This window comes from Cyrtonyx montezumae, unplaced genomic scaffold, assembly GCF_038088225.1.
Source record: "Cyrtonyx montezumae isolate F1298 unplaced genomic scaffold, pur_monq_1.0 scaffold_8, whole genome shotgun sequence".
Taxonomy (NCBI): Eukaryota; Metazoa; Chordata; class Aves; order Galliformes; family Odontophoridae; genus Cyrtonyx; species Cyrtonyx montezumae.
Window position 1 is genome coordinate 11,498,996 of NW_027072089.1, and position 21,706 is coordinate 11,520,701.

Consider the following 21,706-nt stretch of genomic DNA (forward strand, 5'->3'; position numbering starts at 1 on the left):
TGTACTAGAAAGTGCTGCAGCATTGACCAACTGGAGGTGCTGAGAACAGTGCTGAGTAGGGAGGAAAGCCTGGAATGGAAACACCTGAAAATTCTGCAGTCTAGAAGTCTACCCACAGAGTCTATCATGCTTGCTAAGCCCTTCTGTACTCCTAAGGGATACTCCAAACCATCAAAAACACTTGTTTCCAGAGCAGTTGTCTTGCCCACATTACTTGTTCTTACTTTTCTGCTACCTCTTCTCCCCAGATGGCTGACTTAGGTCAGTTATCCTGGCACAGGGAGGGCACAGTGCAAAAGCAGGAATGAGGAATCTGAAGATGGTGAGATAGTTGTTTTCCCTGGTTCTTCCAGGTTAAATAGCTACAAAGCTTTGGCCTAAACTAGTGTCAGACTTGTTCTTTGAAACAGGCCAGCTTAGAATCGTAGAATCATTAAGGTTGGAGAAGACCTCTATGATCATCTAGTCCAATCAACCACTTCCCACCTACTGATATTGCCTACTAAGCCATGTCCCTCAGTACCACATCTCCATGTATCCCAAACATCTCCAGGGATGGGAACTCCACTGCCTCCTTGGGCAGCCTGTTCCAGTGCCTGAACACCTTGTCAGAGGATACATTTTTCCTAATATCCAATCTGAACCTCCCCTGGTGCAACTTAAGGCCATTCCCTCTCATCCTACCAAGGCTTTTCAAGCAACTCAGCTCCCATGTACATCCTAAAACTCTTAATCCTCTTGACCCAGAAACCTGACCACTTCACCCCGGTACCCGAAAAACCTCCATCCACTTCATGCAGCTACTGATTTGCAACCATGTTTTGGACACGAGGAGAGTTCCAGAGCAGCCAGGAATATTTCCATGCCTGGCAGGGCGAGGAATCTCCTCCAACTTCACCAACGGTGCCTGCGCACCATCCCCTTTGTAGGCTTCACCTCGTGCAAGCAGAGACCTCTGCGGACCTTGAGGAAACGGGGGCTGAGCAGCCGAGCATCGGGGGGGTCCCGCCCGGGCGGGGAGCGATCCGCCGCCACCAAGAACCGGGCTCCGCTCACTTCAACAGTGCCACCTAGTGCCTTTTTTCCATCACTTCAAGTGGAAGTGGGGGCTGGAAGCTGTGGAAATGCAGCTGAGGGGAGAGGAGCCCAGCGGAACGAGTGAAAGCTGCTGGAAGCCGACGGCGGCGGTTGGGCTGGAAGCTGCGGCTCAGAGCCCGGCTCTGAGTGAACTGAGCGACAAATTCTGCCGACAGACTTAACAAATCCGAAAGCATTTTTCAAGTTCTTCAACCGTCTAACGTTTTGTTTTAACGGACTTGTTTTAACGCGAGTGGCATGGGTATTGTTGCCAGGGGGAGATTTCTAGGGTATTTACTACAGCGAATGTTTCCGAGAGTGAATGGGTAAAGCAGAACTGGAAACAGCAAAGTTCATCCATTCATAGAGGCAATTCCCTTATTAATAAAAACCAGCAGCTGCAAAGCTGTCCCAGCAGAATAGCGGCGGTGGGAGGGACGAGTCCCACACCCCAAACCCGGAGATGCAGAGGGGGAGGGGGCGAAATGGGGGCTCCCCCCCATGTGCGGGGCACGGAGAGGAAATCAGGTGGTGACGACGGGTGTGTATTGCGTCTCTTTGCAGAAAGTGCAACTTAGCTAATTGAATTCCTCCCTCTGCCAATTGAATTGGTCCTTGGCTGAGATCATTTCAATGGCAGGGTGGTTGCGTTTTTTTTTCCCTTCTTACAGGAGTTGGTTCCCTCCCCTCCTCTTCCCATCCTCCGCCTATAACTCAACTCTCACTTGTTAAAAGACCCCATAACGTGGAGAAGGCAGAAAAGCAGCAGCAGCAGCAGGAAAGGAACAGACGTCTGGAAAATATTACCCGTTTGCTGCTGCTGCTGCTGAGAACTGAAGCAGCTACGCGGTCCGCGAGGCATCACCAAAGAGCCTTTATCTGATGCTGCACATCCCAAACTTACAGCCGCTGCCTTGCAACTCCTCCAGGCTCCTGCCCAGCCGGGTTTGAAACAAGGTCTTCAGCTTCGTCCATGAGAAACTAACTCCTAATTTATTTTTTTTTAATTATTAATATTATTTGAAAGAAAGAAAAAAAAAAACCCACGACTTTGAGCTAGAAACTGAAGACAAATATATTGTAATAGGGAAAACACGTGGGAGAAAATGAGTAGGACTGAATAGCCTTTTTTTTATTATTATTATTTTCACTTTTTAATTATTTTTTATTTCTGAGCTTCTGAATAAGTCCCTGAAAAAGTGCGTTTTGATCTTTTACCTCAAACTTGGAAACTGTTCAGCGGGAGCAACGGTACGTGAGACCACACAGCTGGCTGGAGCCCCTCTATGACCAACGGACAGCCGGACAAACAAGGTAGGAGTTTGACCATCACTCTTCTGGCATCCCCAGAGCAGAAGCCGCTCTCCTAGCCCCACTATTCCAGGGAGGAAGGCGGAAAGAGGTTTCTCGACACGAGTGGGGCCGGGGGGAGGATCTTACCGTCTCTATGCTACACCTATTCCAGCAATGAATAGGACTGCAGTGAGGATGAATGAGGTTTTCAGCTTCAACCCCTCCCTCCGTGTAATCCGTGTTTAGCATACCGTTGAGCAATACGGTTTGGGAGGGGAAAAAAAGAAAAGAAAAGAAAAAAAAAGTTAAATGAATAGAGGTTACATCGATCGAGCAACAGGTTCGGAAGGTATTCGCCATGGGGGGAGGCAGAGCCGCCCCCAGCCCGGGCCGCCTCCTCCCCTCGCAGCGCCGAGAGGGGACGTGACAGCGGCGGCGGGAGGGATGGGACCGCAGGAAGGGAAGCGAGGAGGAAGGCTTAGTCCCGCCTCGGAGGGGAGAAACGGCGCGACCAACGTGTCTGGGCGGGGAGGGAGGGACGGTAGAGGCGGGAGCTGCGGCTGCCCGCGAACTTCCAGCGCTGCTGCCGCCTCCGCCCCTCGGCGCTGCCACCGGCGGAACACGGGCTGACCGCGGGGCTCGGCGACGGCACTGGGGCCGCTTAAGGAAGGGTCGCCCCCGAGGGGGTGGGGGCTTCACGGGGTGCGCCTGGAGAACGCAGCTCCGGAGCGGCCTCGCAGCCCCCCTCCCCTCCCCTCCCGCAAGCAGCAAAGGTCCGGCAGCCCGGGGGCCGCCCTCAGCCCCCTCCCCACGTGGCGGCGCGGGGGATCCCCCCCGGCGCCCCGCCCACCCCCTGTGACGCACCGCCGCCGCCCACTTTGGCCGCGGCTAAGGGCCGGGGTTCCCCCGCAGGAGCGGCACTGCGGCGGCGGGCGCAGCAGCGCGGCCTTTGCCCGGCCCCAGGACCGAGGGCGATCGCGCCGAGGGGGCTCTTCGGCCCCGTCCTCAGCGGCCTTCGAGCTGCAGCCTGGAGCCGTGGCCTACAACCAGCTCTTGTTGCTAGGAGCCTTTATGCACTTCATTCAGTGCCTTAATATCTTGGCGAAGATGCAGAGCTGAAAGGGAGCTTAAAGGAAGGGCCACCACACTACACCATCCCTGGCGGGCTTTGTGAATCTGTTCTTTAAGGCCGGTAGAGACCCCACATCTCAAGAGACGTAGGTATTCATCTGCTCTTAGTCCCCATAGATCTCGCTGTCTATGGGCCATCTTTCCACAGGTGCACACCGACTTCTCCTGTACCGGCGTTGGCACTGTGTCAGTAGAGCTTTATTCCATTCTAGTAAATCTCATTCTACACGCGAGGGCAACAGCACTTGGGCAAAAGTTTTTGGTTTTTTTTCCAGCAGAAAGAGAAGCTGTGCTGGGTTCAGTGGAGCTCCACATGCTGGTTGCGCTATGGGCAAACTTAGCTGGTCATGTTTATGGTACGGAAGCAACACTGATATCTGCTTCGTTTAATTGCTACTTGAGATTAGAGCATAAAGCAGCAAATTACTCTTCCATTCAGTGCAATGGGACTGCCTACTTGACTAAGTCAAACACAGTATTACTTGTGTTTGATAAACAAATTATAAGATAATGAGCTAGGTACATCTGACAAATATTTACTCACTGGAGTAAAGCATGGAGTGAAACCTGTGCCAGAAGTGTCCATGGACTTCAGCAACCAGAAATCTGTTCTAAACCAGAGTATTTTTAACTGTAATCCAAAATGCCTGAATATCAATATGAATTACTTATTGTATTATTTCTCAGAGTGTTTAGTATGGGTTTTTTTTTTTTGTTTCTTTTGGTTAATTTAACAACCAGCATCTCACCATCTACACAATGGAGGAATCCACCTAGCAGTTACTCACACCTCTGAGAGAATAAATTCAGGCACTTTAGGGGGGAACATGCGTTGAGCAGACAGGAGACTTGATGTGGTGATCAAAGACTATGAGTCCAGATACAGTTTACCGTCATTACCAACCTTGTTCTTTACTCTGAACCTAACCTCAGAGTTAATTTTAGTCTTATGTGAGCTCTTTCTAGAAGATCAACGGCATGACAAAGTCTGGAAGTGATATTTATCCGAAAGCACCAGATAAGGTAATTCTGCTGCAGTAAAGATATACAGATGTAGCATAACTTCTCGGTTTCCTCTCTGTGGTCTGTAAAACAGAAGAGGCACTCTGGGCAGCTATTTGATGCTCCTAATTATCGTGTACCTGGAATCATTTGTACTTCAAAGATAAAGGATAAGGCTCAGTGTTTCTAAATATTGAATGAAGATTTATAGCAGATAATGTTTGTTTAAACGCAGAGTATACATAAGGCCACATACACACATAAGGACTGCATGCACACACATACACACACTGTCATTGAAGCAGCTGATCTGTAGAAGCCAATGCTATTATCCTCACGAAGGAGTTTTTTATGGCTTATAAAAGTTGATATTCTTCCTTTGGTTGTGTGTAAAGCGGCCTTAAGTAGCTTCATGCACATACACCCACGTGTGTCAGCTCTTACGTTGCCAGCCTCGCTGATATCAGGCATCCTGCTGATAGGGTAACAGTTAGATTTTTGCTGTAGAAAAATTGACTGCCCTGCTATCTCTGAATTCTGATAACTATGTGGAAGGAAAACAGGGAGCAGTCTGGTGATCTTTGAGGAAAAATTGCTTTTTGGAAATAGGGACTTACTGGATCCCATGTGATCCAGGAAGAGTAACACCACATGCACAACACATATCAGTAACCTCAGCTTTATGAGGAGCTACGTAGGCCTCCAGAAGCCCCTATACCATGGTCCTGATTCCCATTTACAGGTGAGGAAGCTGAGGCAAAGGTGAATTCTTTTGCCTAAGGACACTCAGCATATGAGTGGCAGTGCTAGGAACAAAATGCCAGTGGTCCAAGTCCTGATCCACTCTCTCTGATTGTCTTCCTTCAAGAAATGCAGTGGTTAAGCAATAATTAATCTGTCAATTTTCATAAGGGAGGTTAATAGATATAATAAATACATCAAATGTATGTACATAGTTTTATCATAAATATTCCAAAAATAACAGCTTCACAAATACATTTTAATGTTTTCTGTACGCCTGCGCTACAGAACTGTAAGATAAAATTATCCACTGATTTCTTTCTTCAGCAAAAAGTTAAAGTGCACGCTTCTCTTCAATGAGATGGCTGTGTTATGCTGAAGTCAAAGCACTGGGCTTCAAAGGACCACAGCCAGCAGGCACTCAAGAATTCAGCTGCTACACTGACATGTAAAAATGAGACACTATTAAATGTTGTCACTGCCCAGCACTTTTTGTTACAGCAAAAATTTGAAGGAAAGACTGATGTGCAGGTCATCCACAAGGTTGGTGTATATTATTGTGGTTTGAACTGGGAGTGTGTTATAGAAACCAGTGCCACGTTTGCCACATTCTTCTTGCTTTGGTTTGAACTGAAAAGTGTCACTGAGCACACATGCTGAATTCCTCTTGAATGAAACTAGTTGCAAGAGCAGACTGTTTGGGCACAAATGGGATTTTAGTCCATGGGGTTTGATTAAACTTAGTTCAGGGTACAAATGGAGGGTGGAAGGTGAGCCCTAAGCACCACTTGTTCCTTTTTTTGTAGATGTTTTTTCCTGTAGTATTGGCCTATCTGATATGTTTGAATGTTTTACATGAGAGACAGTCTCTTAGATGTTGGATGAGCTGCATCCCACGTGTTGCAAGCAAACCTGATTTGATTCTGACCTCCAGTCAGTCACTGGTTTCAAGACTTGTGTTAGCAGGTGCAAGGCACCACCTGATTGCTTCCTTGAGCAGCACCAGCTGGTGCAAGTACAAATGAACAGGTATAACACTGGCATGTACAGATATCACTACACATGGACTTTCTGAATATGTGTTTTCTCCTATTCTGAGTCTGTCTTAAAATATTAGTAACAAATCAAGTATTTTTTTCTCTTTGGCTCCTGATTTTGCAAAGGAATATATTATGTCCAGGTGTTCTTAGTCTCAAGGATCACAGAATCATAGAATCTTAGAATGGCTTAGGTTGGAGGGGACCTTAAAGATCATCTATTTCCAACTCCAAACCATGGAAAGTGCTGCCTCCCACACCTCAGGCTGCCCACAGCCCCTACCGACTTGGCCTTGAGTGCCTCCAGGGGTGGGGCACCCACAGCTTCACTGGGCAGCCTGTGCTGGTGGCTCACCACCCATGCATAAAATCTGATTAATAGCCATATGACCAGACAGTTTTGAAGAGGGACAGGTGCTACTTTACCCTGAAAGTCAGCAGTGTTCTTTGCTGAATAAGTATGCGGTGTAATCAGGGCATTAGAACCTACTGAGTTTCCATCAGGTGTCTGGGTCTTATTAAGTTTAGATTTATGTACTATAACTGCAGTTAGATATTAGTCTAAATATTTGCCATAAATGAGAAAGCTCAAGTATATTTTGCTTCATTCATTTAATTTGGAATCTTGTTCAGCTTGTGAAAGTACTGTATCTTTAGTGTTAGACTTAGTCACTAGACACTTAGACACTAGTCAATATGTGTATTTATTATCCAACTTCTTGTTAACTTAATTTTTTTATGAAAATAATGTTAGAAAATAGTAATGTAGAGTAAGTTCTCTTCCATCGCAAGCATTACAAAAAATACTATTTCTGGGTCACCCTGTCATTATGCCAATGCTAAATAACTCACTAGATGGACTCTGATGTCAAGTACTTGGAGGGATTTATTTCTTGGTTATGCCCTTCACTAGCACCTTGAGAGGCACATGCGTTTATTGCTTCCTCCTGTACTGTCACAACAGGACATATTTATACTCAGGTCTGCTCAATGATCCAAAATGTGTAGAATTACAGAATTACTCAGGTTGGAAAAGACATCTGTGATCAATCATTTCAACCGTCAACCCATCCCTACCATGCCCATTAAACCATCTCCTTAAGAGCCACATCTCCATATTTCCTATGGACACTTCCAGGAACGGGGACTCCAGCGCCTCCCTGGGCAGCCTGATCCAGTGCTTGACCACTCTTTCAGAGAATAAATTTTTCCTACTATCTGGCCTGAACATCCCCTGGCCAACTTGAGGCCATTACCACTTTCGTGTTTCATTTTTACAAGGTGGGCTGTTAATAACTCACATTCTTTGTTTGTAGAAATAAACAACTGGAAGATCGTGATGGTAAATTGTTCAACAGTAGACTCTGAAACCTCTCTACATTCACTCACTGTGTGTGCGTACCAATGTTGACCCTGTTTGCAGAGGCTGTTCTAAAACATGGACATGGAACCACAAGGTTCAGTGGGGTTGCCCATAAAGGATTTAGATGTCCAAACTGCAAAGCAGTCCTGTCTCAAGCAGTCCTGTCTCAACCTTCCCATGAAGTACATGGGAGGCATAGCACCTCCAAAAGGAGGCATAGCTGTGCCGATCCTACGAGATGTGTACTGTACACCTACCAAGTAGTCAGCTGTTGAACAGGGCTCTAGTGATGGCAATTTTGAAAATAAGCATTTCTACTTGGCTGAAAGAATATGGCCAGCACTCAGTGATTATTTAGGAAATGCCTGAAAAATAATTGTGGTTTTGAAAGTTAACATCCGTGTTTGTCCTTCACCAAGCACTTGACACACATATCTTGACTCAGCACAATGTTATTTTAGGCTTGCAATTTTCACCCACAGTACCGTGCACTGTTTCTCTGATAATACTTGATTCTATCTTTCTGTGACAAATTCAGGAAAATTTTTACTGATGTATTACTAAGATGTCCTTTTACACTTTATTGTGTTAGGCCAGGCTAGGTTTTCACAACAGTACTAGCTGATCTTAAAATCTCTGATGTGGCTATTCCTATACTCAATGCTATTATTTGACTCAGCAATTCATCTTTGGCCCCAGACTTGGACAAACATAATTTCCTCTTAGCTTCTTGGCTCAGTTATTTGAGAAGGGTGGAGAGTTTTTGGCTTCTTTACTGTTGTTTGGGCATATTCAAGCTGATACATATCAATTCTGCTGGGCAAGTTATCAATAGATCACGTGCTAAAGTTTGAGAATATTGAGCAATTTTTCCAAACTTTGCCTGAGATTCAGTCAAAAGACATGCTTCAATTGCATATACAAGGGGGAAGGTTTCTTTGATGAAAGCCAGGAATTTAGATCAAAACACTGTTTATTTTCCCAAGGTTGACAGTTAATACAAAAAAATACTATTTTATTAAGACCAGAAATCCATTTCTTGATCTTCAAAGAGTGGGTTTAGTGAGGGAGGGAAACTGTGCTGCAATGACAAGATCAGAGAATTGTTCTTTCTTTTTTTCTTTTGGTGCAGAAACACTATATAGGAAAAGAAAAAGCAGTAATAAAGTAAAATAAAAAGAAGCCTGGTACAAGTGTATAGTCAGTCAAATGTAAATGCTCCAGATCTTAATCTAAATCCTCTGAGCTATACCCATACAAGTGGCCCATTGATTTCAGTCGTATAATTCCTAATGTAAGCAGACTTTCAGCCCCTGCTCACTAATAGGCATGTTCTATTTCTGGCAAGGGAAGAGAAGTTGTGGACCCCAAAAGGGAAAGCCTAGCACAACTGCACTATTAATGAAATATTCACCTTAATGTTGGTGACCTTCTGCATACTCAGGGGATTAATAAACACACAAGCTATTTGACTTCAAGGTAATCCAGAGGAGATCCATTACTTAATCTGTTTTCTAAAGCCCATCTATTTTGGGTGCTGGGTTTAATTCACCTATAGCTACAGCTTATATAAGCTGTCTTTTATTAGGCTTCCTGATGACCCCTCATTGTAAAAGACTTTCAGATAGACCAGAGCAGAGACTAGTGCTGTTGGGTGATTACAGCACCTGTCAGAGCCCAGTCATAAGTATTCAAGGAAGTCCTAGAGATAGGGTCCAATTTCTTTAATAGCGTCTCCAAATATACACTTAAGAGACTTCTTCCTGTCCTGAAATTTAAGACCATAAATAGGCAGTGGAAAAAAACATAGTCATTGCAGTCTCAGACTTTATGCTCACCTGGTCTATTTTTATTTTGTAAGTTGATCTTTCTAAGCCTGTAACATTTCAGACAGAAATATAATTGGTGATAGCTATGCTGCTGCACTTAGTAGTGCTTTAGGTTGGTTTTTTTTCTGAGTATTTCACAAGAAAGAGTTAAAGACCTATATGATGTAATGAAGTGCAGTTCCAGCTTCAGTTTTGTCCAATAGATGATGAAACATTATCTGCGTACAAGCAAGATGTTAGCAGCAGGGAAAATATGAATAAGGGTAAGAAAACACACAAACGTTAAGTCCATTACTTGGAGAGGCTCAAATTCAGCAAAATTTTCAAGCAATTTTCAATTTCTTCAAATTCTTTGACTTACAGTGCACTTGCTTGCATAGCCTTAAGCAGACATTATCCATTTTATGTCCCTAACATGAAATGTATTTCATAAAAGATCATTAACTATCCTGTAATTATGGGAAAATTGTTGTATAGAATGGTTAATGTGACTGTCCACAAAAAGAGGTCAAGTAACAATATATTCTGCCTACCTGCCTGTCTGCATTTGTTCATCGTTTTGAGAATACTGAGCACCTTCCATGCCTGCTAGCTCCTCCATTGCCTGAGCATAGTCTGATATATTTTATAGCCATGTAGCCTATGCATGTATAAGTTGTCACAGTCAGCTGATACTGTAATGTAATCCAGAGTCCAGAGTGAAGCCTTGGCTCTGTTAAATTGAGTGTTTTTGCTACAGACTTAATCTCTGTCAAGCTTTAGCTTTACACACACATGCTCGCATGTGCATATATATCTACGTACACAGATGTATGAATAGCACATTTTTGCAGTGTTATTGAGAAGACCTTTTAAAGCCCACGTCTGATCATATAAATATAAATTACAAATATAGTCAGGCGTCTGTCTAAAAATATATATAAATACATTCAGACATCTGTTTTAAGAATGTCTTTCCAATGTTTTTTGCAAACATAACTAAGCAAGAGACGCAATTCAGGGTGGGATGCCGTTGTGACACAAACTGGGGGGGCAAGGAGAGGCTGCACAGACGTTCAGCTGTTCCTCCCGCCCATGACTGTATGAAGTGAGCAGTGGCCTGAAAGCCCCTTCTCGAACCCCCTCAGGGTAATATGACAGAATCTCATTCAGCAAGCCCAGGCTGCCAAATTAAGACCCTGACAAAGACATCACTTTCTTTGAGGGCATTATGAGTAGGGAACATCCCTGGTACATTAAGGCATATTTGTCTCTTCACATGTGAGTAATACTGCAGAGTTGAAGAAATGATGTAGCGCATCCATGACATGACCAGAAGCATGGAGTACATCTGCTGGTGCTGAACTCAATGTTGACACCATGTGCGCCCCTGACGAGGTCTTGTACTGGGAGGTGGTAGCTCTGCTAACAGTTTCCATGCTTTTTTGCAGATGTATTGTGAGAGGTTTATATGTATCCTGAGAATACTTGGAACCACACTCTTCGGGGTGTCCCTCCTGCTGGGAATCACCGCTGCTTACATTGTGGGCTACCAGTTCATCCAAACAGACAATTACTACTTCTCCTTCGGACTGTATGGTGCTATCCTGGCATCACATCTCATCATCCAAAGCCTGTTTGCCTACCTGGAGCATAGGAAAATGAAGCGGTCGCTAGAGACTCCAATCAAGCTGAACAAAACTGTTGCCCTTTGTATTGCTGCCTATCAAGAGGATCCTGACTACTTAAGAAAATGTTTACTTTCTGTGAAAAGATTGACCTACCCTGGAATTAAAGTTGTTATGGTCATTGATGGGAACTCAGAAGACGACGTTTACATGATGGACATTTTTACTGAAATCATGGGTAGAGACAAATCTGCCACTTATATCTGGAGTAACAACTTCCATGACAAAGGTCCAGGTGAGACGGAGGAGTCTCACAGAGAGAGCATGCAGCATGTATCTCAGCTGGTCCTGTCCAACAAAAGTGTTTGCATCATGCAGAAATGGGGTGGAAAAAGAGAAGTAATGTACACAGCATTCAAAGCACTGGGGAGAAGCGTGGATTATGTGCAGGTAGGTATTAAAGCTCCAGGTCAGTGCCAATTCAAACACACTTTGAAAGAAAGCAGCTTTTGTATATTTTGTGCCGCATGTTAGAGGCCATCCTAGTCCCTGATGAACACAGTGCTCCTTTCAGTCTATTTGGAAACAGCTTGACCATTAAAAGTGTATTTTGCTGCTTTTTAAAATGGTCAGCCTATCTGTGAATATGTTAAACCCATGCACCAGCTATTGGAGAAATCTGAAATATCTCCTCCAAGTCTTCAGTACTTATCCCTGTAGTTTTGCTTCAGGCAAAGGTAAAGTTTTATTTTGAAAGATTTTCAGCAGCCACATACAAGAGCAAGCAGACAAGTATTCGGTGGCACTAGGGAATATCTCAGTGGTAGAGTCTGTGAAAAAGATGGGGATATTTTGATGCTTTGAGGACTGTGCAGAGTATTCAATAAAAAGGTCAATGTGCTGTCCTGAAAGAAAGATTTCTTCAGCTAAAGCCTGAAGGAGCTTTTGCTTCATCACTTACAGCTGCATTACCTCACTCACCACGACTTGGCCTTTAAAGCCCTTATGACACTGTTCACTTAAAAATGAATTAGGCTGAGTCCTCTCTCCCCTTTTCCGAAGCAGCAGAGACACATTTCTTTCCAGCTGCCTTGGATCCTGTGAAAGATTTTCTATGTTTGTGCCTTACACATGGAAGCAGTTCTCTCTCAGGCAAACAGACTGCAGGAAAGTCCAGGAGGCCGTGAGTGGAGGGAGGTGCACAGAACTAGGCCAGACCCTGAGGATCATTAGTTGTGTATCATCAGTACATTGGTTGTATATCAAGACCAGTGCGATTTATTCCACTAAATCCTGATTTATGAGACAGTCTTCCTAATTAATCACCCTCAGCCTTTCCTGCCCTCTCCTGATAGCAGCACATTACTTTGCCTCCAGAATTCTCCTCTGGTGGGACAGTAGGTATACTGTCAGTATAGTGTTAGGAACCACACTGGCCTCAGAGCTTTAAGAGTTACTGGAGGATAAAAAGCAAGGCAACAATTTAAAACCCATCCTTGGGCATTTCCAAAACTTAAACTGATTTATTATCCAAAAACAATGGACTTAAATTCTCCATTGTCTGCAGTTTGATTTTGTGCTGCAAGGGGATGTGATGGGATCAAAAAATGCTGTTTTTCTGCATTAGCATCATTTTATAATCACTTCCCACAGAAGTATCAGATTGCAGAGAATGAAGGCAGTGAGGAAACAGATTTGTGTCAGCTTTCTTCTCTCAGTCTAGCTCTTGCATTTGTTCAGAGAACCTGGAAAAAGTGTTTCTCTTTCAACAGTCATACCATAAACTAAGAAAATGGAAGAGATGTTCCTGATCTGCCTGTCAGTTAACACTCCTGACATGGCTCAGAAGCCCTGATGAATGTGTCATGGACTGTAATGGTTCTATAAACAGCCACCAAGGGCTGCACTGATGGCTGATGTCACAGTCACATCCACGTTAAAAATGCATCGCCTTGGTGGCTCTGGTTGGCCACAGTCCTGATGCAGTGCAGGTGACGTATGGCTCTGTTTTGTGAATTAATGTAGGCTGAGATTTCCCACACAGCTCTTTAGGGGCATCTTTAGTACTAAATTACTTTAAATTGGCCCACATTCCACATTTAGGGCTGAGTAATCTGCATTAATGAACAACCACTTTAAAAAGTAGATCAGTCAGTATTTCTGCCCATGCCCGTGGGCCCCACAGCCCTTAAACACACTTTAAGCCTAAGAGCAGGTGATCATAAGCAGACATGTCAATGTGGATAACCAAGATGTTGCTCACTAGCATAGTCTCACCGAATACCTGAAATCACTGTGAAGGCTTTACTTCCCTGCTAGAGAAGGTGCAGATAATTCCACAGAAGATGTAAACTGGGATACATCAGAAGTGCAAAGCTGACTTGTGCAGTCAGGGTGCAATTCATCTTGGCCTGATACAAGTGCTTATGTGGACCACCTAGCACAGTCTGAGTTCCATGGAGCGTCTTGGTTTTAAACAAGCACTGGTTGCAGCAAGCATTTGAACAGCTTGCTCAGAGCTGAAGGCAGCAGCACACAAGGTCAGGAGTCCCTTTCATGCAACTCTGTGACCCACAGCGGTAATTTCTAGGTCACCCTGCCCTTATGTGGAAATATGGCAAATTGGCTCTTAGGCTGTGCTGGGCCAGCCCTGGCTGGCCAGACCTCGGTGTGTTTCATTCAGATTCCTAAGTTGATTCTCTCAGGGTATGTCCTCTTTTCACCTAGAAAAACCTCAAGCAGATGGAAAATGACAGTTTGTCCCAGGAACGCAGACATGTCCATGGTGCTGGCATGGCCAGGACACATGCTGGTCATTTGTAAATAAATCCCGTGTTTTCAAGATTCCTTATCTCATAATAGCAGTGTTGCTTATGGCGGGTTTCTCTGCTATAGATAAATGCATCTGGTGGGTGGGAACTGCTCAGCCACACTGAGTGACAGTCACAGGACTGAAATCCAAGGAGCTGAGAAGGAGTCTGACCCAATCTGACCACTTGTGGCCACAAGAAATAGGACAGTTATCTGCCTGAGCCCTGAATACCAACAAATAGCAGTTTTGCCATGCAGAGCAGTTAGTGACAGCTTTGCTCAGGAAGTCCTGGACAGAAATATAGGCATCCTTTCTTCCCTTCATCAGAATTAATGCTGCCTTTCTATCACCATGTGCTGTCACTGATGACAGCTTTCCACCAAAACTGGAGGAATACACTGGCCAGGTTACAGAGGTGCTTCCCTGGCTCCAAGGAGAGGAGCTGGATCCAAGTTAATGGAAACTGGAGATGCATGTGGATTTTCTCCTGATAGAAATATGAGAGCTGTCATCAGCTTTTGCCTTTCAGCCTCCAAGTGAGCATGGAGAGGAAATATTTTGTCAGACACTGAGCTGTACAGCCTGGTTATCATAGAATCACAGAATGGCTTAGGTTGAAGAGACCTTAAAGATCATCTACTTCCAGCTCCCCTGCCATGGGGAAGGTTGGCAACCAGTAGATCAGGCTGCCCCATCCAGTCTGACCTTGAATGCCTCCAGAGATGGGCATCTCTGGGCAACCTGTTCCAGATCCTCACCACTCTCTGAGTAAAAAAAATTCTTACTAACATCTAACCTAAATCTCCCCTCTTTTAGTTCAAAGCCATTCCCTCTTGTCCTCTCACTATCGGATCATGTAAAAAGTTATTCCTGCTCCATTCAAGTACTGGAAGGCCACAGTGAGGTCTCCCCTGTGTCTTCTCTTCTTCAAGCTTAACACCCCAACTCCTTCTACCTTTATTTGCAAGACAGGTGCTCCAGATCTTTGGGCATCTTCATGGGCCTCCTCTGGACTCACTCCAACAGCTCCACATCACTCCTGTTCTAGGAACCCCAGGCTTGGACGCAATGCCCCCAGTGGAACCTCATGAGAGCAAAGTAAAGTGGAGACAGTCACCTCCCTTGCCCTGCTGCCCACCCCTCTTCTGATGCAGCCCAGGATACTGTTGTCTTTCTGGGCTGAAAGAACACACTGCTGGCACGTGCAGCTTTTCATCCACCAGAAATCCCAATTCCTTCTTCTCTGGGGTGCTCTCAATGAGTTCTTCTCTGTACTCATATCTGGTATTTCCTTTACCCAAGTGCACTTGGTCTTGTTAAACCTCATTAGGTTCTTGTGTGCTCACTTTTTAAGCCTGTCCGGGTCCACTTGGAAGGTGTCCCCTGCCTCCTTTTGTGTCACCTGCAAAACTTGATGTCATCAGCAAACTTGCTTGTAACCTCCCAGCTCAAGTCTAGCCCATAACAGAATCCCTAAGAACTCTCCCCTTCACAGAGTACTTGTGCTTCCATGGGGAAGGGGGGCTTAGGCTGAGTTGAATGGTTGGATGAAAAGACACCAAAATTAAAGACTCCTGATATGTAGCCTTGGTGGGATTTAACTTAATGGCTTATTCATGTGGAGCCACTGATTTGTACCCCTACGGTCCCCACCTGAAATCACAGGAATGTGATTCTGGGTAAAGTGGGAGGAGGAGGAGAGTTTGTAGGGCAGGATCTAGCCAGCAGAAGAGTGTTTCTGGGAAAGCCTCCCTCTCAAGGAGCTCAGGGCATCTGCAAAATGAGTTCACGGACTATTAGGGAGCTGCTTTCAGCAGCAGCTGGGATGAGGAGACACCCACTTGTTTTAAAAACGCTGCAGCCCATGTCATTCGCCTCGGAGCAAAGGAAAGCAGCATCAGCTGCCTTGTGGAGTGGCCAGCCTGTCAGAGCCCTCCTCCTACTCTCCAGGGGAAAGCCAGTTCCTAATGTACACAGTGTCTAGTTGACTGGGAGTGTTTGTGTGGTTGAAAAGCCTGTGTATGTCATCTATTTCTGCCCTAGTCTCATGGAGTACTGCACTTTGGGACTTGCTCCTTCTGGTCTTACTTAGATATTTTTTATAAGAATGCTGTAGGAAAATGGCAAATGATTTCTATACATCAAATCTCAAATCCTTGCGCTATTAGTAACACACCATATATCTAAATGTACAAATGAGTTTGTTCTATAATCCAATCTTACATGAATTTCTGAATCCTTCTGTGAGTGAAAGAACTATTAGGTTTCTTTCCAGACTCCTGGCTGACTTTTTTTCCTTTTTTTTTTCCTTAGCAAGCATCTGGAATTTAACTCTTCACTCCTTCCCTCTTTTGGCAGCAGGAGACATTTTACCAGGGCACTAAAACCATGCAGCCAACACAAGGGAACCCTATGTCAGGGCACAGCAGGAATCTGTAACACACCCACGAACATTGTCTTGCTCTGCAGTGCCCCATCTCTGAGAGCATCTTTTATTCAAAGTTGTCAGCCCAGAGTGCCAATAAAACAAATAGAGCTGATACAGAAGAGAGGACTGTTTGCATGCATGGCCCTTACAAGCACTCAGTTTCATTCAGCAGCATTTCTTGCTGCCTAATACAAATAGCCTTTAAGAAGTATCAATGCAGGCTCCAAAGAGAGATTTAATTGCATTCAGGAGAATATGCCGATAGAGACACTCACCACTCAAGTGATTTTTATTCCCTGTTCAAGTGTACTCCTTAACTAACCCATTTTTGTTCTTGGTTTTGCCTTTCTCATAGGTCTGTGATTCAGACACAATGCTTGATCCAGCTTCATCAGTGGAGATGGTAAAGGTCTTAGAAGAAGATCCAATGGTTGGAGGAGTTGGAGGCGATGTGCAGGTGAGTAGGATAGGAAGTTTCAGGAAATATTTGCACTGCAGTAATTTTCCCTGCCTGGAATAGCATTGAATGCACAGTGGTATCACCAGAAAGGCTCTTGTAAGACCTTACCCTTTCAACCTATTGACAGAATCCTAATTGTCAGGTATGAGCACTGTGTGGTGTTAACACTTACAGAAAGCAGATAAGTATTATTTTCCCCATATATGTGAAAAATGGGGCACCAGGACTGTCAGGCCTGTTGCGGCATCTTTGAGTGTGTGGGCATGATTGTTTGTTCAAGGTGCCACAGAAAAGCTTTAGGGCACCAAGGAACAGAGAACAGGTCTCCCAAAGCCAAGTCCAGCAACTCAAGCCTTACTTGCTAATATTACTATTAGCAGCCAAGATTGTTACAAATAAAAGCCATTTTGAAACGCAGTGCACTATGCACTCTATGTACTATTGTCATTTCTATCAGATGGGACAATGGGAAGCCCAAAAGTCAGCCCAGCTCCGCTTCTGTGAGGATGTCCAGCCCTTGATGACTCTGGCTGACAACTACAGCAATAAGGCTGTTCATTCCTTTTGACACAGATGTTTCTTTTACAGTTTATAAATGAAATACATATAAATATTTCAGTTGGCCTAGGGATTTGTCCCTTGGTCCAGTCAGGCTTTTATGTGAAACAAAGGCAAAAGGCCATATATGTGGGCAATCACTTACTGAAGGATGTCCCAGTAGTCAGAACTATTTCAGGCACGTGGCTCTTAATTCCAGAAATTAAGATTCCTACAGAAGCCTGAATGTCTTTGTGACTGGTCTGATCACAAACTGAGCTGCAAATGTATATGTGAAGACAGTGACTTGAGTACCTGCACATGCTTTTACCTCTGTTGAGTGTTCAGACTCAGTTTATAGGTACATAGCATTTTAAGTGGATGTCTGAGCTTCAGGTGAGCTCTGGGGCATTCTGAGGGACTGAGCTCTTTATATGAGCGGCAGCTTGACTGTTGAAGTATCATAGTATGACATGGGGCATAATTACAGTGCCAGTACTGCAGAGTCAAATCAAACAAGGCTGTTCACCAGAGAGCCTAATGGGATCATAGTCCAGGATCAAACATACAGGGCAAGCCTTAGAAGACCAAAAATGTAGGCCAAATACCATGCGTTCTGCTTCTCATATCCCAGCATAGCTTTAGGAGGACAGGAAGAAGTCCTGTGAGAAGCAAAACTGTTCACAAGTGGGGCAGAGATGCAGGAAGCCATATAGTGGACTTCCCCATCTCCTGAAAGAGGCTGAGCCCAGCAGGTCCTTAACCTTAAAGATGAAGAGAAAGTAGAAATGAGCCAGGAAAGAAGTTTCTTGGTGGAGAAGAGGAAATGTTGTAAGAACAGTGATCATTATTGGTGGAACAGCTTCTTGAAGACTTTACCTTGCCTTTCCTGTCAGTGTCCTGGACTATATAAGGTAGGTAGCAGGTTTGACATAAGAGTGAGGTTCCCCTTATATTTGGCTATTGGTACTTCAGTTTCTGCAAATTCCTTATTCATCCAGTGTGTATAATTTCCTTCTCAAGAGCTCGACTAAAGTGCCAACTTCTTGTATTTTGCAGATTTTGAACAAGTATGACTCCTGGATCTCCTTTCTGAGCAGTGTGAGATACTGGATGGCATTTAACATAGAAAGAGCCTGCCAGTCCTATTTCGGCTGTGTACAGTGCATCAGTGGACCTCTGGGAATGTACAGAAACTCTTTACTCCATGAATTCGTGGAAGATTGGTACAATCAAGAATTTATGGGCTCCAAGTGCAGCTTTGGAGACGACAGGCATCTAACTAACCGAGTGCTAAGTCTGGGCTATGCAACAAAATACACAGCTAGATCCAAGTGCCTTACTGAAACACCAATAGAGTATCTCAGGTGGCTGAATCAGCAGACCCGCTGGAGTAAATCGTATTTTAGAGAGTGGCTTTATAATGCAATGTGGTTCCACAAGCACCATTTGTGGATGACCTATGAAGCTGTAATCACTGGATTCTTTCCTTTCTTCCTTATCGCTACAGTCATTCAGCTCTTCTACAGGGGAAGAATCTGGAACATCCTCCTTTTCTTGTTGACAGTTCAGTTAGTGGGCCTGATAAAGTCTTCCTTTGCCAGCTTCCTTAGGGGCAACATTGTCATGGTTTTCATGTCTCTCTACTCAGTGTTGTATATGTCAAGTTTACTGCCAGCAAAGATGTTTGCAATTGCCACAATTAACAAAGCAGGGTGGGGCACATCAGGAAGAAAAACCATTGTAGTTAACTTTATAGGACTCATTCCAGTCTCCATTTGGTTTACAATCCTCCTAGGTGGCGTAATTTTCACTATCTACAAGGAATCAAAAAAGCCATTCTCTGAGTCAAAAACAACAGTTCTCATCATTGGTACGATCCTCTATGCATGTTACTGGGTTCTGCTATTGACTTTGTACTTTGTTCTTATCAACAAATGTGGCAGGCGGAAGAAAGAGCAACACTATGACATGGTGCTAGACGTATGATGTTTCTGTGGGAAGTTACCCAGAGAGTTTTAAAGCAACCCAAGAACTCTGTAGTATCTGTGGCATGGGACGAATGTTGCCAAGGGAAATGGATCACTGCTGCTGGAAATAAAACATTTATATTCCTCTGGGTTCATTTTCATCCTGCCAAAGTAAGAAAAACAAAAACAATAGAAAATGATTCTTTTTTTCCAAGGGGGAAAAATCAAACCACACCGTTTCAACCTGTTCGCATGAAAATGGGAGAACTTCTTTGTTTATGCACTTTTTTATTGTGCATACGCCTGACAGTGTTACGTTCTATATACCTCACTGGTCATGCTTATGTGTGGACAGGAAGAAAAGGAGTTTGGCGAATCAAGAAAAGGATCTTGCAACCTCTTGCAACCTAATTTATAAACTTCTCTTTTTTATAGTTCTTTTTTATAGGAAGGGTCTTTTGTGTTAGGCTGCCAAATGTAATGCCAAAGGTAAATTTTAAGAGGCCGTTGGCTGAGCTGTATTTTTATATTATTGTATTATTTGTGTGTGTGTATTTTTAAGCCAACTTTTTTTTTTAAATCACATATTTTACTATCTGCCAAAAACAGTTGCCTCCCCTACATTTTGTTCTTTAGCCTCCTTAAATATATTTGGGGAAAAAAAATCAATTTCTGACCCGGAATTATGCTGATTTAATATTGTTCACAATAGAAAACATAAAAAGTGTCTCTGTATTTTTGCAACTGATGGTTATTTCTGTGAAAAAAAATATTTAAATGTACTCTTTGAAGACATTTATTAGGAAAGGCCCAACGTTGTCAGTTTTTTAATACAAGCATATTTGTCCGTAAAAAAAGGCCAAAGGGTAGATATGTGCAATCTGGGGCTTTGTTTTGTTTTGGATAACATTGTAATAGGGAACTCTACTTCTCTGCTAAGAGCATAGTATCTCTGCCATGCACAAAAGCCATTTGATAAACCAGGCCTTGATACTAATGAAAAAGGCATTGCTATAGGGGAGCTTCCAGTGATTTTACATATGATCTGAAGGACCAAACACTTCTCATCAGAAGAAATATTGGACACCCCAAACTACTCTTGACTTCACTGATGGTTGTAATCTGCTAGTGGCAAGCAGACAGTTCACATTTTATAGTTTAAAAAAAAAAAGCACAAAAGCAACAACGTGAAAGAAAAACATATCATCACTTTCAAAATGTGGGTGCCTTACTATAAAACATTAGCAGTGCCCTTCATAGAATTTATAAATGATATCAACATCACCTTCTCTGACATCCAGCATAATACAGACCACTGTTCTAAGCCCCGTATTTCGTGCCTGACTAAAGCATATCTACCAGAACAGAAGCCAACTTGTATCTGAAAACATCAAGTCTTAGCAAATTCATCACTTCCTTGGTGCTTGATAGTCCATTTTGGACATTTATTTTGGACCATAGTTCTGTGAAATAACACTCAGGACTAAATTCTGCAGTCCTTCACCAGCCAAAGGAATGTGGCATTGAGCCCTAATATGCTTTACAAAGAGCAACAAAATGCCAACTGCATACAGATATATGCCCTTTTTAGATTCTGGTATTTAAAGCACTGTGGTAAAGCAGAAATCAGCATATGATGCTTAAAGAACTTAGAAGCATTTTCGGCTTCTTTTTTATGCAGACATGAGTAGATTCTGCTGTAGAATGAACTGCACACACACTACCTTATTTGTTTGATTATCTTGAGGTACATGATTGCTTGAAAGTCATACTATTTTTATGTTAATGATTGGAGAGTTGATTCATGTTGATTAAAAATAGAACAGTATTAAAAATGCAAAAGAAACAAAAAAAAAAACTTGACTATGCCTTTTAACTATTTATGATGTAAGTTAAAGCTTGGGTTAACATTCAAATGTCAAATAAATCCTCTCATTCTATAAAAAAATGAATTAATTGCCTGTATTTATTCTAGCAATTTATTCTAGCAAATGTACTTCCAATATAGGTTGTATAGTATAATTGTTACTTTCATAAATAAAATATTTTTGATAAGATTATGACTAATACATGGTATTTCTGATCAGCACTTTGGCTCTGAAGCCCTAAATCTTATGGTTTGGTGGATGTTGTTATGGTGTCACCAGTCTGATTTCCCAACAGGAATTTACCATTGAGAAGTAGAGCAGCTGGTGAGTGAATACTTGGAGGAAGCAGGGACTGGGAACCAACCCACTCTAGTCCACTGGGATGCCACTAACTTCCAAAATTAGGGAAGCATCAGAGAATGTGCCCAGTCATCTTCTTGTGCAGCCCTCTACTGTGCTTGTTAGGCTATGTCTGGATTCTGTGACCAGTTTGGGGATCTTCAGTACACTAAGTCATTGATGAACTGGAGCAAGTTCAGCATAGGACCAGT

General features: G+C 43.5%; 1 protein-coding gene across 1 annotated transcript; it reads left to right on the forward strand.

Annotated features, from left to right (window-relative positions):
* The first annotated feature begins 2,240 nt into the window (after positions 1–2,240).
* Positions 2,241–20,456, forward strand: HAS2 (hyaluronan synthase 2). Its single transcript, XM_065752172.1, has 4 exons — positions 2,241–2,391; positions 10,904–11,530; positions 16,676–16,777; positions 18,377–20,456. The coding sequence occupies exons 2-4, from the start codon at positions 10,904–10,906 to the stop codon at positions 19,304–19,306; spliced, it is 1,659 nt and encodes a 552-aa protein (XP_065608244.1). The 5' UTR covers positions 2,241–2,391; the 3' UTR covers positions 19,307–20,456.
* The last annotated feature ends 1,250 nt before the right edge of the window (positions 20,457–21,706 follow it).

Excerpts from the sequence above, each read along its gene's own strand:
- HAS2 (XM_065752172.1), top strand. The coding sequence starts at position 10,904 with ATGTATTGTGAGAGGTTTATATGTATCCTGAGAATACTTGGAACCACA. Across the intron at positions 11,531-16,675 it reads GAAGCGTGGATTATGTGCAG|GTCTGTGATTCAGACACAAT; the intron begins GTAGGTATTAAA and ends CCTTTCTCATAG. Across the intron at positions 16,778-18,376 it reads GAGTTGGAGGCGATGTGCAG|ATTTTGAACAAGTATGACTC; the intron begins GTGAGTAGGATA and ends TGTATTTTGCAG.